General features: G+C 45.3%; 1 protein-coding gene across 1 annotated transcript in view; it reads right to left on the bottom strand.

The window, feature by feature from the left end:
- Positions 1 to 19,346, bottom strand: part of IQCA1 (IQ motif containing with AAA domain 1) — a 645,805-nt gene that overhangs the window by 283,653 nt on the left and 342,806 nt on the right. The window contains exon 8 of the mRNA XM_029606410.1: positions 13,865 to 13,981. Within this exon, the coding sequence (XP_029462270.1) occupies positions 13,865 to 13,981 (117 nt within the window). The remainder of the gene's footprint in view (positions 1 to 13,864; positions 13,982 to 19,346) is intronic.

A 19,346-nucleotide genomic window follows, 5' to 3' on the forward strand; every position in this document is an offset into this window, starting at 1 on the left:
CAGCAGTGGCAGAAGAGGCAGACCACCCGGCGCCAGCAGCAATCTCGGACCTGCCCTCCCGGGACGAGATGAGGGACTGGTTCATCAGCCTGCGGGCTGACATGAAACAGCATAAGGTAGATTTACTGCAGCATATGGAGGAGCTCCGGGACGATCTCGCGGCACTTGGGCGTCGCGTGGACGAGGTGGAGATCAGAGTGGAGGGCCATGATGATGCGGTCCACAAAATGGCCGACGAGCTTCGTTCCAGCCTGAAAGAACAGGCCTTACTGGCAGACAAGGTGGAGGACCTCGAAAATCGGTCCCGCCGGAATAACTTGCGCATACGAGGAGTGCCTGAAGAAGAGTGCTATGCTGACAGTGAGGCGGTAGTGGTAAAAGTTTTTCAGTCTCTTCTGCATGAGGGGGAAACAGAGGGGGCACAGGCGGTGGACGGAGGCCCCAGCTTCCATATCGAGCGGGCGCACCGAACCTTGGGCCCTAGACGGTCTGAAAAACCCCGGGACATACTGGTATGCCTGCAGACCTTTAAGGAGAAGGAGCGGATATATGCCCACACCCGTAAACAACGAGACTGGGATTGGGAGGGCCAAAAGATAAGCATTTTCAATGATCTCGCGGCTTGTACGTTGCGGCGGCGATTTGAATTTCGGCCCATCACCAGCACGCTGCGGGACCGCAACATTCGATATAGATGGACCTTTCCTTTTGGCCTCCAGTTTGAATCTCAGGGGAGGACTTTCCGAGTCCGGACTCTAGAGGAGGCGTCGGAGGCTTTCACTCAGATCAAGCTTCCTATACCAGCGGCTACTGCAGCTTCAGCGCCACAGTTGTCCAGCTTGCCTAAGACACCGCGCTGGCAACGGGTTGGCAACAAGCGTCGCCTGGAACGCCAGGGGCGGACGCCGCCAGGGGGGCGACAGGTGCCCTCATCGGGTCCCACAGGATGACGGACTGGCAAGCTTCTCATCTGTCTTATAGGGTGTAAGAGTCCTGAATATTGTGCTTCGTTTAATGTTCAGATGCTGTTTTATTTTACTCTGTGAAGTTGGGGTTTTGGCTGAGTTCCAGAGGGGCTTCATTATTATTCTCTGGCCGGGGGGTGGCTCATCTCGCGGGTTACTAAGACCCCCGGTGTAGGCGTTATCCCAATGAGGGATATATCGGGAATTGGAGGGAAGGGTGTGGGGGGGTTTACATCCATGTGCTCAGGGGGCAGTGTTGGGGAATTTTTCTGTGCGGGGGAGGTCCGGAATGAAGTTTGGGGAATGTTTCAGCAGTGTGGTATACATCGCTCTTTCAGTGATACCTTATGGCTTTGAAGATTTGGTCCTTGAATGTGAAGGGCCTTAATACCCCCCTGAAAAGGCAACATCTCTTTCGAGACTTAAAACGACAGCATGTTGATGTAGCCCTTATCCAGGAGACTCACACTAGGAAACACCATGAACATTTGTTGCGCTTTGCCGGATATCCACACGGTTACTTTGCCTCTAGTTCTTCTACTTCTAAATATGCAGGGGTGGGTATCCTCGTGGCACATTCTGTCATCTTTGATTACCAGTCCCACGTGGTGGATCCAGAGGGTCGCTATGTTCTCTTGAAACTCCGGCTGGCTGGGCGATTGTACACTATAGTGTGCGTTTATGCTCCCAATGTGGACCAGCATCTCTTTTTTACAAAATTGGAAGAGGTGCTCTCCACCTATGCGGAGGGGCTACTGATATGGGGCGGGGATCATAATGTAGTGCGAAATCCCAGGGTCGACTCCTCCCATCCCAGAAAGGCGGGGAGCTGGAAAGCCACTTCCTTCTTGAAGACTTTAATGCAGGGGTGGTGCCTTATCGATATCTGGAGGCAAAGAAATCCCACGTCTCGCACTTACACCTTTTATTCAAACCCCCATGACACTAATTCTCGCCTGGATTTTTTGCTGGTGGATAAGGGGATTCAAAACCAGGTGCTGACCACCGGGATAGGGGATATTACGTGGTCCGATCATGCCCCTGTGTGGCTCACCATTAGCCTGCTGGATCGGGAGTCGGGGTGTAGATTCTGGCGTCTTCGAGACGAGCTACTCCGGGACACAGCACATAGTGACCGATTGTTATCCCACCTACAGGACTACTTGACTTTGAATAGGGGGACGGTACGGGATACGGGGGTCTTCTGGGAGGGATCTAAGGCGGTCATGAGAGGCCATTTGATTGCACTCTCTTCCGCGCTAAAAGCACAAAGGGAGGCCAAGCGCGTAGCACTATTGGCTGACATTGCACAACTGACACGGGAACATTCCCAACGTCGGGCTCGGGATACGCTGGCCCGCCTTCGGCTTAAGCGCACTGAACTGCATTTACTGGATGCCGAACAGATAACGCATGCAATGCTCCGGGCTAAGCAACGTTATTACGAAGGTAATAATAAAGCGGGACGGTTTTTGGCGCGATTGCTTAAGCAGCGCACTTATTCGACCCTCATAGCTAAGATCCGAGATAAACGGGGCCCTATGCTTAGAGCAACTAAAGATATACGACACTGTTTCACGCAGTATTATACCCAACTGTAAGCAGCGGACCCTAGCATTACTTCAGCCCAGGTGGACCACTACCTGGCGCCCCTGTCACTCCCCTCTTTGTCTAAGTCCCAGCAGGTTTATTTGGATTCCCCCATCCAGGAGATAGAGATACAGGAAGCCATCAGGGATCTGAAAGCCGGAAAATCGCCAGGATTGGATGGCTTTTCCGGGGGTTACTATAAGAAGTTTAGTTCTCATTTAGTGGGTCCCTTGACTGCCTATTTTAACGGATTACGGGACGGTGACTCCCTTCCACTTCATACCAATGTGGCGGGCATAACGGTCCTTCCGAAGCCCGGCCGGGATCCAACGCAATGTGGTTCGTACCGACCTATTTCATTGCTAAATGTAGACATCAAGCTTTTGGCTAAGGTCTTGGCTGCCCGGCTAAATACTATTCTCCCCTGTCTAGTACATAGCGATCAGGTAGGCTTCATACCCCATAGGTCGGCTGCTAATAACGTGCGTAAGGTGATAGATGCAATCTGGTGGGCCAAGACGGCAAAAGTCCCTATGGTGTTGATGGCCATCGATGCCGAGAAGGCGTTCGACTTGGTCCATTGGGATTTTCTGTTTGCAGTCTTGGAGAAAATGGCCTTTGGCCCGGGATTCCTACGTTGGATTCAATGCCTTTATCAGGCACCGGGCGCCTGAATTAAAATCAATGGGCAGTATGGGGAGCTTTTCAGGGTCAACAGGGGGACACGCCAGGGGTGTCCTCTATCCCCCTTGCTGTTCGCACTGTATTTAGAGCCACTGGCGACCAGGGTTCGCAACTCCGGTGCCATTTCAGGAGTTCCCATGAAACCCACACCCATGAAAATTTCCCTTTTTGCAGACGATATACTCCTCACCCTTACCCGACCCTTGACTTCTATTGCTGAAGTAGCGGAGGAATTGCAGGAGTTTGGTGCGGTGTCGGGCCTCAAGGTCAACATAACGGAATTACTCAATATAAACACTGATTCGGCGATAATGAGTGAGCTGCAGCGCCTTTACCCCTTTAGGGTCTCTCATACGGTATTAAAATATTTAGGTGTTCACCTTGGAGCGAATTTCCATGACCTCTTTCGTCTAAATTATACACCACTGCTGAAACAGATAGAGCAGGACCTCCATCTATGGGATAGGGGACAATATTCATGGTTGGGGCGGGTGGCGATAGTAAAAATGAATGTTATTCCTAGGTTTTTGTATTTTTTCCACACCATCCCCATCTACATCACTTCAGCGATCCTCCGCTCCTGGCAGAAAATACTTTTTGACTTTATCTGGCGCCGGCGCCCCCCCAGGGTGTCGCGGCGCCTATTGTTTCAACCTCGCGAGCGAGGGGGCCTTGGGATCCCGAATCTCACTTGGTTGTACGCTGCTGCACAATTAAAGGCAATACCTGATGCTCACAGCCGCCGATCTCCAAAGCAATGGACCTTTTTTGAGGAGCAGGTACTTGGGGGCATGCCATTGCCTGATCTCGTTTGGCAGCCACGGAGTACTTGGTTACCGACGGGAATGCAGACGGGACCCCTGGCGACCATGTTACGTCTTTGGGAACGCTGGAAGACGAAACTGGCGGGAGATCGCTATTATTTTCATACAACTGGACTTTATAATCACCTGCAATTTCCAGCCGGTCGCCAACATGGGGTGTTTAACGCCTGGCGGCGGAAGGGAATCACTCGCATTGAACATTTGCTTAGGGGCGAGACCTTGATGACTTGGCCTGAGTTGCAGGCTATTTACCACTTGCCTTCCACCGACTTTCTGGCGGGCAGCCAAATGCTCCATTTTCTACGGTCATCCAGAATGAAAGCCTCCATACAGAGGGGCAAATCTCAGTTTGAACATCTTTGTGCTGCAGTTGACAAAACTAAAGGGATGATATCCAAACTTTACGCCCTCCTGGCCGGGACTGACGAGAAACCCTTTCCTCACACTGGAGCCTGGGAGCATGACCTGGGTCTAACGTTCACCAAAAAGGATTGGCTTAACATATACAACCAGGCCCGTTGGTGCTCTGTATCGGCTCTCTACCAGGAAAATTGCTATAAAATGATAACACGCTGGTATCTCACCCCTCATCTCTTGCACCGACGGTACCCTCATTTGGATGCTCAGTGTTGGAGGAATTGCGGCCACCCAGGGACTTTCTTTCACATCTGGTGGCAATGTCCGAAAGTAACGGACTTATGGATTGCAGTAGCGGATTGGCTGGAGGGCATATTGGGAGTTTCTGGAGTATACCGGGCTAGTTTTATGCTCCTTCACCATCCGCCCCCAACTTTACGGAAGAACCACATACTATTATGCCATCAGGTTTTTATTGCAACCAGATTGACCATAGCACAGGCCTGGAAACAAACAGAAGCGCCTGCGTTGGCAATGGTGCAGCATAAAGTTCATCTCTCTTGTAAGCTGGCAGCGATCACGGCGGATCTGCATGCGACCGGCCCCAAGTTCCAGGCTGTTTGGTCCCCTTACCTTCGTTGGGAACGACGACAAACAGTGTCTTAAGTCAGATGGCCGTCCGGGCTTCCTACGGGATACTTGCTTGCCATTTCTTGTTTTCTTGTTTTCTCGATGGTACCACTTTTCATTGTATTGACATTGCTTTCGGATCTTGCCCCATGTTACATTTCGAGCACATGGATGTGGGGAGGGGGGGGAAGTGTTGTTGGGGGGGGGGTAAGTGGCACTGAATTTCTATTTAGTATGTTATGCGGTTGTGCTTGTTGTGCTGCCTATCTTGTATTCCTTTTGATAAGCTAATAAAATTATTAGTAAAAAAAAAAAAAAAGTTGGTGGCCATCCCGGCCAAGCTCGGACCCTTGAAATGTTAAGAAGACATTACTGGTGGCCCAGCATGGTTAAGAACTCCCGCAGTTCTATCTGCACACAACAGAAACCTCCAACCGGCTGCCCTTGGGGACTCCTTCAGCCTCTTCTGGCTCCTAGTGAACCTGGTCAAGCATCTCTGCTGACTTCATCGTCGATCTGCCCCCATCAAAGGGCAACACGGTCATCTGGGTTATTATCGACTGCTTTTCAAAAATGGTCCACTTCGTTCCACTACAGAGCCTCCTTTCGGCTCCTGATTTGGCAAAACTCTTCCTACATCATGTATTCCGACTACATGGACTACCCAAGGAGATAATTTCCGATCATGGACCACAATTCGTAGCCAAGTACTGGAAGTCTCTATGCACAAATTTCAACATCACCCTGAACCTGACGTCGGCCTATCACCCTCAAGCGAACGGCCAAGCCGAGAGGACAGACCGCCCATTAAAGACCTTCCTGAGATCCTACGTGAACGATCAACAGGACAACTGGGCCGACCTCTTGCCCTGGGCTGAGTTGTCCCACAATACTCATCTCGCCTCTGCCACCGACTTCTCTCCCTTCTCCGTAGTATTTGGTCGCCAGCTACGCTTGCCTCTTTCAGTACCACTCTCCGTGCCCTCGCCTGCGGCCCAGTCCACGGCACAGACGATTCGCCGTCTCTGGAATCAGGTCAAGGTCAGACTGGGTCAGGCAGCTGAGAAAGCCAAACGCTTTGCTGATGCCCACCGTCGCACGGCACTTCTGTTCTAACCAGACCAGAAAGTTTGACTCAGTACAAAACACATAAAGTTACGTTTGCCTTCTCAGTGACTGGCTCCCAGGTTCATTGGACCCTTTCCAATCATACGAAGAACAGGAGCAGTTACTTATCAGCTATGGCTACCTACCTCGATGGGAATCTACAACACATTCCATGTTTCCCTATTGAAACCTCTGGTCTTGAACTGGCCTTCTCGCAGGCCTCCCACTCCTTCACAGCTCACTGCTGAACAAGAGGATGTCCTCCAAGTTAAGGGGGTTTTGGATGTCCGGCGAAAGAGAGGCCATTGGGAATACCTCCTGACGTGGGAGGGCTTCTGTCCAGAAGAGAACTCCTGGGAGCCCTCCCACCACATATACAACAAGAACCTTCTCACGGAGTTCCACAGGACCCATCCTGACAAGCCCAGGCCGATAAGGGGGAGGCCTAGAAATGGGAATACTATTGCACTTCCTGGCTGTGTCCGCTCCGCGGCTGGTCCTGCTCACCTCTCCCGTCTGTCTACAAGCTCCGGGCTTACCTCCTCTGCTACTGCAGCTAGTTCGCAGCGTCCCTGGCTCTCCCACTCCCTGTCTCTGATGTTGGCCTCACAGCAGAGCTCTCGTAGGGGTCCGCATCTTCCTGCTCCACGGCCCCGCTCCTAGGTGCACACACGGCCGACGTCGCCTTATTTAAAGGGCCAAGTGCGGGAAACCCGAACCCGGCACTCCCTGATGATATCACACTGTTCCACTATATAAGGTAAGGCCCGTTCCCCTGAACGGTGCCTTGGCAATCGGGTCGTACACTCCAATGTGTCTAGTTTGCCTACCAGCATCTCCTGTTCCAGCGTCTCTTGTTCCAGCATCTCCTGTTCCAGCATCTCCTGTGTCTCCTGTTCCAACATCTCCTGTTCCTTTGTCTCTCCATCCCTGGTAGTACTCTTCGGACTGATCTCATGATCTCATTGCTTGCTCCTGACTATTCTTGATTGCAGCCTGGACCTGACCTCTGCCTGAACACTGATTACTCTTGACCGCTGCATGGAACCGACCTCTGCCTGAACACTGATTACTCTTGACCGCTGCCTAGAAACAACCTCTGCCTGAACACTGACTATTCCTGATCGCTGTCTGGAAAGTGACCTCTGCCTGACCTGAATACTTCCGGATTGACAACAGGTACTGACCCCTGCTTTAGCTGATCATTCTGAACTATTACTCTGGCCTTGATCCTCGCTATCCATTCGGACTTTCTGTTCTGGGCTCCTATGACCTCTGAACATTCTGGTTTGGACATCGACTGCACACCCTTGTTCGTGGTGGGCACTCCTCTGCACTTCCTCTCTAGGAGATCCTGTGAGACCCACCTAAGACCAAGCAGCTCGAGTAACCAAGGGCTCAACCTGAGGGAACCCCGGTTTGCTATTGATGAAGCTCCAGCTAGCCTCTGTCCACCTCCTGGTGGCAGGAACTCTCCAGGTCTGACCGGAGGGCCGTACCAATCCTGCACCAGGCCAAGGGTCCACCTCCAGTGCAACAATGTCTTGGCATGAGTGGAACAGCCATAGCTGGTTTTTAAGATTGATGCATACTATATTTAGATCTTTCTAAGAAGGAAAGTGCTCCTAGGACTTGATTTTATATTAAAACTCACTAATAAAAATTATTTGAGAGATATTCTTTACCTGCACTAAATTGCACAGAATAAAAATGTTTTCTGGAACCTTTTCTGACCTATGATTGCCATATTGAGCTTTAGACAGGCTGTTTTGATGTTTAGGGTCAAATCTGAGGTCTTTTCCACCAGGTCTTTGTAAAATAGTTAAATAAGAATTAAAAAATAATATTAATAATTGAAAAATTCATAATTATTAATAAGAATATCTCTTGGAGTCTTTATAGTGTTTGGGTGTCCAGTATCTTGATTTTTATTGCATTTGCCACATTTGAACTCAGTTTCCTGTTTCTTAAGTGATTTTTGCTTGTAATGTTTTCCATAATGCCCACTAAGTGCTTGCTCAAAGTGTGGGTTTCTACCTGTTATTTTACTTGCAAAATAAAAATAGCGGCATTGAACTGAAAATTGAATCATGACCAATTTTTGGAAGCGAGCCAAGAGGGAATTACCCCAGCCCTAAAAGTGTCAATGGAAGCTGTGCCTTTATACAGAAGGTAAATTTGAGAGGTAGTCATAGGGCAAGAAGAGGAGGCAGATTTGGCATGCTAAATGCCAAGGTGTATGCTGGAAAATACTAACACATCACATCTCATCTGGAAAGGCCACAAAGCAGCATAGCTAACTTTGCACATTAATAATGCAGCTGCTAATGAAGCTATTCATGGCTGCATTTCACACAGATACCACAGAGAAGGCAGATGGAAATCTTATGACTACCATACTAGCCATAAGTATGCCTTTCTCTACAAAGGCCCTATAAGGCATACTGCCAGAGTTAGATGGAGACAGGGCGTTTCTTGGTCAGAGCAGCTGAAGGCCTTTGAAGTATAATTTTGCAGGCCTTTAGGTTCTGGTGTGCAGGAGTTGGTGTACTTATATGTTTATAACCTTAGCTCTCGAGGCCATTATGGCCAGATGTAAAGGGCAGGCATTCAAGGGAGTCACCTCCCTTTCAAGCTCTCTCAAAACAAATCCTCTGTGGAAAAGGCCTATAGTAAGGTGTAAAGTGTTGTTTCTTCCTCAGCATTTCACCTGAAGGGGTCCTTGCTATTGCAGTGATTTCATCTTTTGAATTTTTCTCCACAGATCACGTCTGGCTGCCTTTATATGTGTGAAATCATGACTGTGGGGTGTGATTATAACCACAACAGCCTTCACATTCCCTGATATTTTTCAGATATGCATGATTGTCCCTTTGTCCATAAGATGTGCATATGCAGCCATACACAAACTGTTGGGTGGGCAGCAGAGTGCTTGAGTAGATGAGGAAGTGGACAAATGGCAAGTGTCAAGCACATGTGTTAATGTATTTTATGTGTAAACTTTGGTTGGCAGAGGGAACAGGCTGAAAACTGGAAAACTGAAAGAGGAGAGATGTGCTGAGGGCCAAAAAATCTCCAGCAGAGTATTCCTTGGAGGTATGGCTCACAAGCCAGCAATCATTAGCCAAACAACTGAATGGTAGAGTCTGAGATAAGTGTTAATGGGAACAAATATTTAGATAGCATAAGAAAAGGCTCAAGAATGGTTAGACCACAGCTTCTTGTAGGTAGGAGGAAGACCTCTACTGTGAGTGGTGACATGACCCTACAAAAGGCATTTTCTTAATATGAATAATAGATTTCAGCTCATAGGTACAAATTGTGGGATTCTAAGGTTATGAAAGTCATCTTTACATCTGTCCTGACTGGGAAAGGGTTTGCTCTGTTATGAGATGAGGAATTATGCTGCAAAACAGGAAAGGGACTGTCTTTTTATATGTTTTATAGCACTGTGTATGTTGTGTAGCGCTATAGAAATGTTAATTAGTAGTAGTAGTAGAATGGAAAGTTTCTGCTGGCTTTTAGCTATGTTATTATATTTATTTGTGTTTATTTTCACCGAAACCTTAAATCATTCACCGAAACCTTAAATCATTCACCGAAACCTTAAATCATTCACCCCAATTTTGATAACACCCATCACCCAACTCTTAGGCCTCACTGTATTCTCACTTTCACTATTCAATGCACAATCTCTGTCCAAGAAATCTCTAATCCTCAACGACTATCTCCTTGATACCAAACCAGATATATGTGCTATAACAGAAACATGGCTCAAACCCACGGACACAGCAATTATAAACCAACTTCCCACATCAAACTACGACATCTTCTCCATCCCCCGACTGAAAAAAAGAGGAGGAGGACTCCTATTTGCATCAAAAAAAGACCTCGGGTTCATCCAGCACCCATACAACTCAGACTCTAAACTAGAAATGGGTCTCTTCACCTCGGAACAACTACAAATCCTACTCGTCTACGCCCCTCCGGGCCTCCTTGAGACAGACCCCTCCCCCTTAGTAGAGGAAATCACAACCCTCATCAAACTGGACGCTCCAGCAATTATCCTAGGAGATTTTAATCTGCATGTGGACAATCCTACCCCATCATCCAGCTGTGAATCCTTTCTCTCTGCCCTCTCAGCCCTGGGTTTCAAACAACTAGTTACCAAACCCACACACAAAGCAGGCCACACGCTGGATCTTATCTTTATTAACCCAGGCATCAAACATTCTTCACGCCTCAAAAGCAAGAAGGTCCCTTGGTCTGATCACTCACTTATCTCAACCGCATTCTCATTGAACAAACCCTCCACCTCCAAAGGGCCCTCACCATCTTTCCCATACAGAAGATCCTGCTCTACAGAAGACCTCAGCTCCCACCTAGCCTCTCAACTTCCATCCATTGATCTCTCAAACCCGAACACAGCTCTCCGCTCTTGGAAAGCCATCACAGATTCCATAGCCGACAAGCTATGTCCGCTAGCAACCAAAAAATCACTCCCAAACGCCTCCAAAAGACAACCATGGTTCACGGAAGAACTAAGAAAGCTAAAACAAAATCTAAGACAGAAAGAGAGCGACTGGCGCAAATCCCCAAGCACCAATACACGATCCATCTACAAAGCCACCCTCCATCAATACAAGTCAACTACCTCTAAATCCAAAAGGGACTACTATGCATCCAAGATTCACCACTTAATCTTCGACGCAAAAGCCCTCTTCGCCTATGTCTCCAATCTCACCCAAATCATCCCACAGGAGATTCCCAACGACCTAGCACAACCCAAAGCTGAAGAACTTGCTCTTCATTTTCACAACAAAGTCAACAGCCTTCTAACTCATCTGCCTTCTAATCCCACCGACCCTGCTCTTTACCAGTCTCTTCAACAATCATCCCTCAACAACAATGGTCTGGAAACACTTGAACCCATCTCTATCTTAGAGATACAAACTCTTATAAGAAGAATGAAACCTTCCTCCCATCCTTTGGATACTATCCCCACCAAACTGCTCCTGGCCATCCCTGACTCCATCGCTAAAACCTTGTCGGACATCATAAACTGCTCACTCTCCCAAGGACTATATCCTGACGACCTCAAATTGGCCTCCATCAAACCTCTACTCAAGAAACCCAACTTGGATCCTAAAGACCCCAACAACTTCCGTCCTATCGCCAATCTCCCATTCATAGCCAAGATTCTAGAAAAAGTTGTCAATACTCAACTCTCCGAATACATAGAAGAAAACAAAATCCTATTCCAATCACAATACGGATTTCGCAAGTCACTGAACACAGAATCCCTCCTCATCTCCATGTCTGACTTCATATTAATGGGCCTTGACAAAGGCCAATCCTTCCTCTTAATTCTACTGGACCTATCAGCCGCCTTTGATACGGTCAATCATTCCATTCTCACTTCCATTCTGGCTTCTATAGGTATCTCAGGCACAGCTCTCTCATGGTTTAAATCTTTTCTCTCCAACAGAGGCTTCAAGGTTAAGATACAGAACAAAGAATCTTCACGAATGGACGCATCCATAGGTGTCCCCCAGGGCTCCTCACTGTCACCTACACTCTTTAACATTTATCTTTTACCTATCTGCCAACTCCTCTCCAACCTTAACCTCAAACATTTCCTCTACGCCGACGACATCCAGATCGTGATACCCATTAAAGAATCTTACACAAAAACATTGGTTCACTGGGAAAACTGTCTCTTCGAAATTAAACATCTCCTGGCTAACCTAAACCTAGTTTTAAACTCCTCTAAAACAGAACTGCTTCTCATCTCCCCAGATAATAATGCCATCTCTAATCCTCCAACTATCCCAACTACTACACAGGTGAGAGATCTAGGAGTATTAATTGATAACCGGATGAACCTTAAAGCTTACATCAACAGAACCACCAAGGACTGTTTCCACAAACTCCAAGTTCTGAAAAGAATTAGACCACTCTTCCACACTCAGGACTTCAGAACCATTCTACAAGCTATCATTTTTTCTAAGATCGATTACTGTAACTCTATCCTTCTGGGCCTACCTTCCTCCTATACTAGACCCCTCCAGATGTTACAAAACGCTGCGGCAAGATTACTGACAAACTCCAGGAGGAGGGACCATATATCTCCAATCCTAAAAGATCTCCACTGGTTGCCTGTTCACTTTAGAATCCTCTACAAATCTCTTTCCATAATATACAAAACCATCCATCAACACACCCCACTCGACTTACAAGTCCCATTCCAAATTTATAACTCCTCCAGACCAACAAGAGACACACTCAGAGGATCTCTTCAAGTGCCCCCAGCCAAAACTACCAAACACATTACCTTGAGAGATCGGGCCTTTTCAACAGCCGGCCCCCTTCTATGGAACTCCATCCCACCGGACCTTAGACAGGAGCCCAGCCTCCCAACCTTCAGGAAGAGACTTAAGACCTGGCTGTTTAAAAAAGCTTTCCCGGACACCGATTAATTCTATTCAGCCAGATTCTACCACTTCCACATGTAAAAATGTTATTACTAATGTAAATACCTATACCTAATGTTATTCTCTTTCTTTTCTTCTCTCCTCCCAGTTCTATTACCTTGTTATTTGTAACTGCTTCCTTCTACACAAATAGGTTATTGAATTGTTTACTGTACACCCCTGTTATATGTAAACCGGCATGATGTGTTTGCAACATGAATGCCGGTATATAAAAATTTTAAATAAATAAATAAATAAATTTATATTCGGCTTTTCAGCCACTTAAAAGTGGATTACAATCTGATACTGTAGATATTTCCATGTCCCCAGAGGGGTCAATTTATTTCACTGGAGTGATAATATATTTCATTGTATTAAGAAAACTAAGTATTTTGAAAATCTTGAAACATTCAGCCTCCACAAGGGCACATTGACATTTGTGCACAAAGTTAATTTGGGTCTAAATTAAATAACTATGTGTGAGAACTTGAGCTATAGTGTGATAATTCTAGCTTGTGTCAGTAACTTACATTGATGCAATTTAGCTGCTTAATAGGGGTTAGCTAACTTGCCCAGTTTAATGCTGTCGGAGTGTAGTTTGATTTAGTATACTTAGTAGTTTTGATTTCACAGTGAAGCTGTGCTAATCTTTTTAAGTAATTTAGACTATAAAGTTATTTTAGTTGTTTAGAAAGTAGTTTTCTTTCTCTTGTGAGGTCTATGTGACATCATATCCATTGATTTGCATTCTGGGTTGTGTGGTTTTTATTTGTTTTGCTTACATAAATTAGTATTGAGATATTTGAATAAAGACACTGCTTAATTATATTAGCTGTTCGTGAAAAAAAAGCTCCTTTCCTGACTTACACTGAGTTGTCAATGACGTTAGTTTTCTTTTAAACATTGGGATTTATGACACAATTGCAACTTTTGGACTCTTATTTATCTAGAAAACATATCTTCTGCTAACGTCCCCTATGCCCATGTAACCCCTCTTCTCAAGTCATTACATTGGCTCCTATCCAGTTCTGTATACAGTTCAAGCTTCTCTTACTTATCTAGAAGGGCATTCATTCAGCAGCTTGTCACCATCCTCTGTAATCTCTCCCTACACCCATCCTCATGAACTTGTTCACTGGTCAAGTAATTCTTATCACTGGTCCTCTACCACTAATTCTTGACTCTACACTTCCATAAATCATTCCAAGAAATTGTGATATTTAAAGTTTCTTACCTCATCTTTCCCCTTTTGCTTTCTTTTTGCTTTGCCTTTCTTTTTCCTTTTTTTCTTCTTTTTTTCTCTCTTTTTTTTTGCTTTCTCTTCCTCCTTAGCAGCAAGTTCAGCAACAACCTGAACAAAAATGAATAACTAATAAGCACAAGAAAATGAAGGCAGGCCTTGCAACACAGAGTAATTCATATTTCCTCTTAAAATGGTCTAACTGCATGGCCGCTAAAAGCAAAGATGGATCACCCAATAGACTACATTTCTTCCATCGTCTTCTAAGGGAGACCCATGTACTCAACAAAAATAAAGCAAAGTTGCTTACCTGTATGGGTTTTCTTCCAGGACAGCAAGATGTCAGTCCTCACACATGTGGGTGACATCAGATGGAGCCTGGCATGGAAGTTTTATTTCAGAGCTTCTAAAAGGTTTGGACATGCTGATTGGGCATGTGCAGCTCGACCCATGTCATCATGTGCCATGTGGGGGCCCTTCAGTCTATACAAAGCAAAAGACCTGGAGAACCAACACCAAAGTTAAAGCAGTCAGTAGCTAGGGGTTCTCCATGTGTGATGAATGCCAACCTGTTTGTCCTCAGAGAACACTTTTTACAGGTAAGCAACTTTGCTTTCTCTGAGGACAAGCATGTTGGCATTCATCACACATGGGGAACCCCTAGCTACTGACTGCCCTGAATGAAAAAAGGGAAAATAACCAAAGAACAGTAACAAGCAAAAACTGTATTTTATGGCAACTATTATTTTCTATTTTTTTTTCTTATAGGGCAGCTTGGCAAACAAAATAAAGGGGCTCTAGAAGGGAGGGAATTAAGTTATGTACCTCAAACAGACTAAACACAGAATAGAATGGCCACAACTACTGTCACCTAGGGGATCCATGCCCAAACAATAGAGCAATGTGAATGAGTGGAGAGAACTCCATGTTACAGCCTCGCAGATCTCTTCCATGGAGGCCGATCTTAGGTGGGCTACCAATACTGCTATGGCTCTGACACTATTCAGACCTGCCTAGTCATAACAGAAAGTCATGCAGTCTGCAAGCAAATTAAAAAGAGAGGGCTTGGCAACTGCAGTCCCATGTTTGTTGTTGTCAGATGAAACAAACAGCTAGGTAGACTTTCAAAGGGCCTCAGTTCAATTCAGATAGAAAGATAAGGATCTTTAAAAAATCCACACTGTGCAAAACTCATTCACTCTTGTTGACATATGGTCTGGGAAAAAATATTGGAAGGATAAATAACTGGCAAAGGAGGAAGTCCGATACTGCCTTAGATAAGAACTTAGAATGCATGCACAGAACCACCCTATTGCTGAAAAACTTATTATAAGATAGATAAATCAGTTGAATTTGGAGCTCACTGACTCTGCATGCTGAAGTAACCGCAGTTAAAAGTATAATACTTCAGGTCAAGTACTTCAGCTCACAAGAGTTAAGTGTCTCAAAGGAAGCTTTCATCAGGTGGATTAATACCAGATTGAGGTCCTATAATACAACATGATGCTTGATGGGAGGCATCAATTGAAGCAATCCCCACAAGAAATGGATAATTAAAGGTTGCATGTACATGGATTTACTTTCTACATGAGAGTATCAATTGGCCCTCCCTCAAAATATACTTAGATCTCTTCAGCTTGTCCAAAACTCTGCTGTCCGCCTCCTCACAAACACAAAACGCCATGATCGCATCTCTCCTGTTTTGTACTCTCTTCATTGACTACCTATGCAATGGCACATAATATACAAGATGGTAACTATTGTTCACACCCTTCTCCATAATGTCACTAGCCCATGGATTAGTTCCATTTTACATTTCTAAATTTCCCCATGAAATCTTAGATCAGCCAATCAATTTCTTCTTAGATCAGCCAATTAATTTCTTAATCTCGCCTGTCTCAGTTAGACAGGCGAGACTATCCATGACACGTGAAAGGGACATTTCAATTGCTGGCCTTACCGCTTGGAACTCACTTCCACCTGCTATCAGACCTTGGAGCAACACTAAGGAGTTCAAAAAAACACTAAAATCATTCTTGTTTAAGCAGGCTTTTTTGGACCAAGACTCTATAGCCTCATCCTCTCAGTCTTAAGCTAATAACACTAATTTATATGGCACTTTGCATCCTATCCAGTTCCAAGATGTCAGTGCGACACTTTTGAATGGCTGGTAGCCTGTTGTTTGTTTTATTTTTGTCATTGGCTTGCTTGTTTTTATTATGTATGTTTCTTTTGTAACCTGCTCCAAACTTTGAAGGGCGTAGGCAAGAAATGATTTTAAATAAATAAATCAGTTGCACTGAGATAAACTCTAATCTGCAATCCAGACTAGGAGAGATGTGGAAAGTAGTCAAGCAGTTTTTGTGGGGGGCAAGAGAAAGAATATAGGCTCTTTTCCTCAAACCATAGGGCAAAGCTCCTCCACTTTAAACCATATATATAGCTCTCATATCTTGGTCTTTGTGCCTGTGATGCAGAAACAGCCAGGACACTATGATGAATGATCCCGAGGCTCCTGCAGACAACCACAATATTGATTCAGCTGTCACTGCATCATATGACTGAGCTATGCTTCAGAACACATGATTCTAAGATCCAATGAGCAAAGGAGAAGGATTTTTTTCAATTCTGCCTGGACTTAGTGAGAAAAACAGTTGGAAAGAGAGACAGTCAACAGCAGAGGTTCTAGGTTTAACTCAGCTCAAGGGGGTCTGCTGTCCCCTGCAGGGATTTTCAGTGTGTGTCCTGCTTGAGTTAGGCAACCACACAGGGAATTGCTGTGTTGCTATGTTTGCTAAAATTTCTGCTGGATTGCTGCAGTTCTGGCCAGGAGAGCTGGGTTCCAGTAGTCATTGAGACAGTATTTTCCTCAGACACACAAAGGGAGACAAATGTTAGATACCAGGCTCTGCTGATTTCTGAGCTGCCAGTTCACTATAGAGACATTCACCACTACCATAAAATAGTTATTCATCTGCATCACCTATAAGCCTGTAGATAACAAGTAAACCTGAGTTCTATGTTGTTTCAACATTAACCCTTGAATTCCCAGTCCCATCGCCATACCCCAGGGGCAGAAGGAGCATCTTTTTGCTCATCCCAGTGAAATGAGTGTTGTGCTTCAATATTGTCTTTTACCCTCAGAAGGACAGAGGCACATCATATGACTGCTAATCCCTGTGGGTTAAGGAACATATCTGTAGAGGGTCAGGAACAGGGCTGGATTTAAATTTATGGCACCCATAGGCAGAGGACCAGGGTTGGAGGGGCCTTTGCCACCAGAAGTCAGACAGCAGCAGCAGGAGTACTAGTTTTTAGGCGCCTTCAGAATTTGGCACCCTAGGCATGTGCCTATGTTGCTTATGTCTAAATCCAGCCGGGGCCATGAGACAATTGCATTGTTAATGCATGTTTATTACTGGGCTCAGTGATTAGTATAGTGATACATCCTTGAGGGTTATAGTGAGTTCATTGATAATTTAAAAGTATACTAGACCTTGGTACCAGTAAAGAGAAATACATACATTAATTATAATTATTATTCTAAGGGCAGAATATTACTGTAAAATTAGATTGTATTCATTGGGCCAGATTTTAAAAAGGTTACATATGTGAATCCGGAGGATTTACGCATGTAACCGGCCTTACGTGCACCGGGCCTATTTTAAAAAGGCCCGGCGACCCGCGTAAAGCCCCGGGACGCGTGTAAGTCCCGGGGCTTTACTAACGGGGCGGCCTTGGAGCAGGCAGAGGAAGACAGCGCAGCTCGGCATGGGCTCGGCGTGTGCAAGGTGCACAATTGTGCACCCCTTTGCTCGCGCCAACCCCTGTGCGCGCAAGTTATAAAATTGGGCGTACATGTGTGCTCGCCAGGTTGCACACGCACATATACGCCGCACACGCTCCTTTTAAAATCTACCCCATTATGTATATTTACACTTGTATATGTGTTTAACCTTTTATGCACAGCTTCTTAATGCATTTCTAATACATGCAGCATTAAAAGCAGTATTGTTTTACTTCACTGTGTTTGTTAGTTTACAAGGACAGTTCTCAGAAGTCTACTTGCAGAGATGGAATCCATCATTATACAGGCCTGGGCTGGGCTACACATAGGAATTCTCATGGAATCGTTCCTAGAAGCCAAAAGAGTAGGAGAGAAATTCTTGAACAGTTTCAAAGGATGTAGGGCTACCCTTTCAACATCCAGGTTATGAGGGCAAGGGACCAAATGTTGTGGTGACACAACAGCCCCCTATCTTAGGTGAAGAGACATTTCTCAACCTGATTGGATTCCTGATGGACATCTCCCACAGGAGTAGAAACCAAATCTTTGGCAGTCAATAGGGACTATTAAGAACCTGATCCCTTTTGAGTTTCAGCAATGTCTTCACTACGAGAGGAAATGGAGGATACATGTACAGAAGGCCATTTTCCCAATCTAGAGCAAAGGCATTTGAGATTGGTTTGCTGTGTGTCCCTCTCCTGGAGTGAGATGCAAAGCGATCCACAATGCATATGCCCCACTCGGGGGAATATCTGTTAATTTTCTCCCCTGTCCCTGAGTCTTTTATAGAGTTTCAGGACCTGACTCATTCTGTCCACCAGGACATTCTTCTCGCTTATCAGATATGAGATTCTGAGAACCATAAAATTATAACAAGGAGAGTCAAGGGCGGTCTTTTCATATTAAGCATTGAGAGAATGCCAACTACTCCTTGTCTTCACGTCATTAATGGAGTGAACTATATAAGTTTTGTTGACTAATTTTTAAGGAAAAGAAAAAAATACACAAAAAGAAAGTTATACATAAAAATAATTAAAGAGTTTTTTAAAAGTGATGGTGAATGATTAGAGGTCCGGTTGGATTCGGGATTGAATTACAACGTCTGGCTTGCTGACACCGTCACTATAGGCTATATTTTGAATTTAAGATACAGTTCCCGTTTTGTTTACAGTTCTGAGAACCATCCCATGGGAAATGTCCCAGTGCTTCATCTAGACAGTTTTTCTAGAAAAGGAATCAAGATGCTGAGGGAAACCAAAGGTTCATCAAGCCCAGTATTCTATTTCTACCCCTTGAAATCCTGCTAGGTACTTGTGAACTGGATTAGCCACTGTTGGAAACAGTATATTGGGCTTGATGGATATTTGGTCTGATTCAGTATAGCAAGTCTTTTGTTCTTAACTCTTCCCTTACCAGATATTTGGTCAAAACCCTCAGGTCTAGGATGGGACAGAGTCCTCCTGTATACTTTGGGATCATGAAGTACTTAGAGTAGAATCCTGTCTTCTTTTTCTTAGTATAATGGGTTTAACTGCAATGATCTCTAAGAGGGGGAGAGCTCCTTTTGTAGCATTTCCTGTTGCTGAGATGCTGCCCAAGTGCTTCTCAGTGGGCAATTTAGAGGGAACTCAAATAGGCATAATCAGTATCCTCTTTTGATTAAGCTGAGAACCCAAGTGTCTGAGGTTA

The sequence above is a fragment of the Rhinatrema bivittatum genome, chromosome 6, assembly GCF_901001135.1.
Source record: "Rhinatrema bivittatum chromosome 6, aRhiBiv1.1, whole genome shotgun sequence".
NCBI lineage: Eukaryota > Metazoa > Chordata > Amphibia > Gymnophiona > Rhinatrematidae > Rhinatrema > Rhinatrema bivittatum.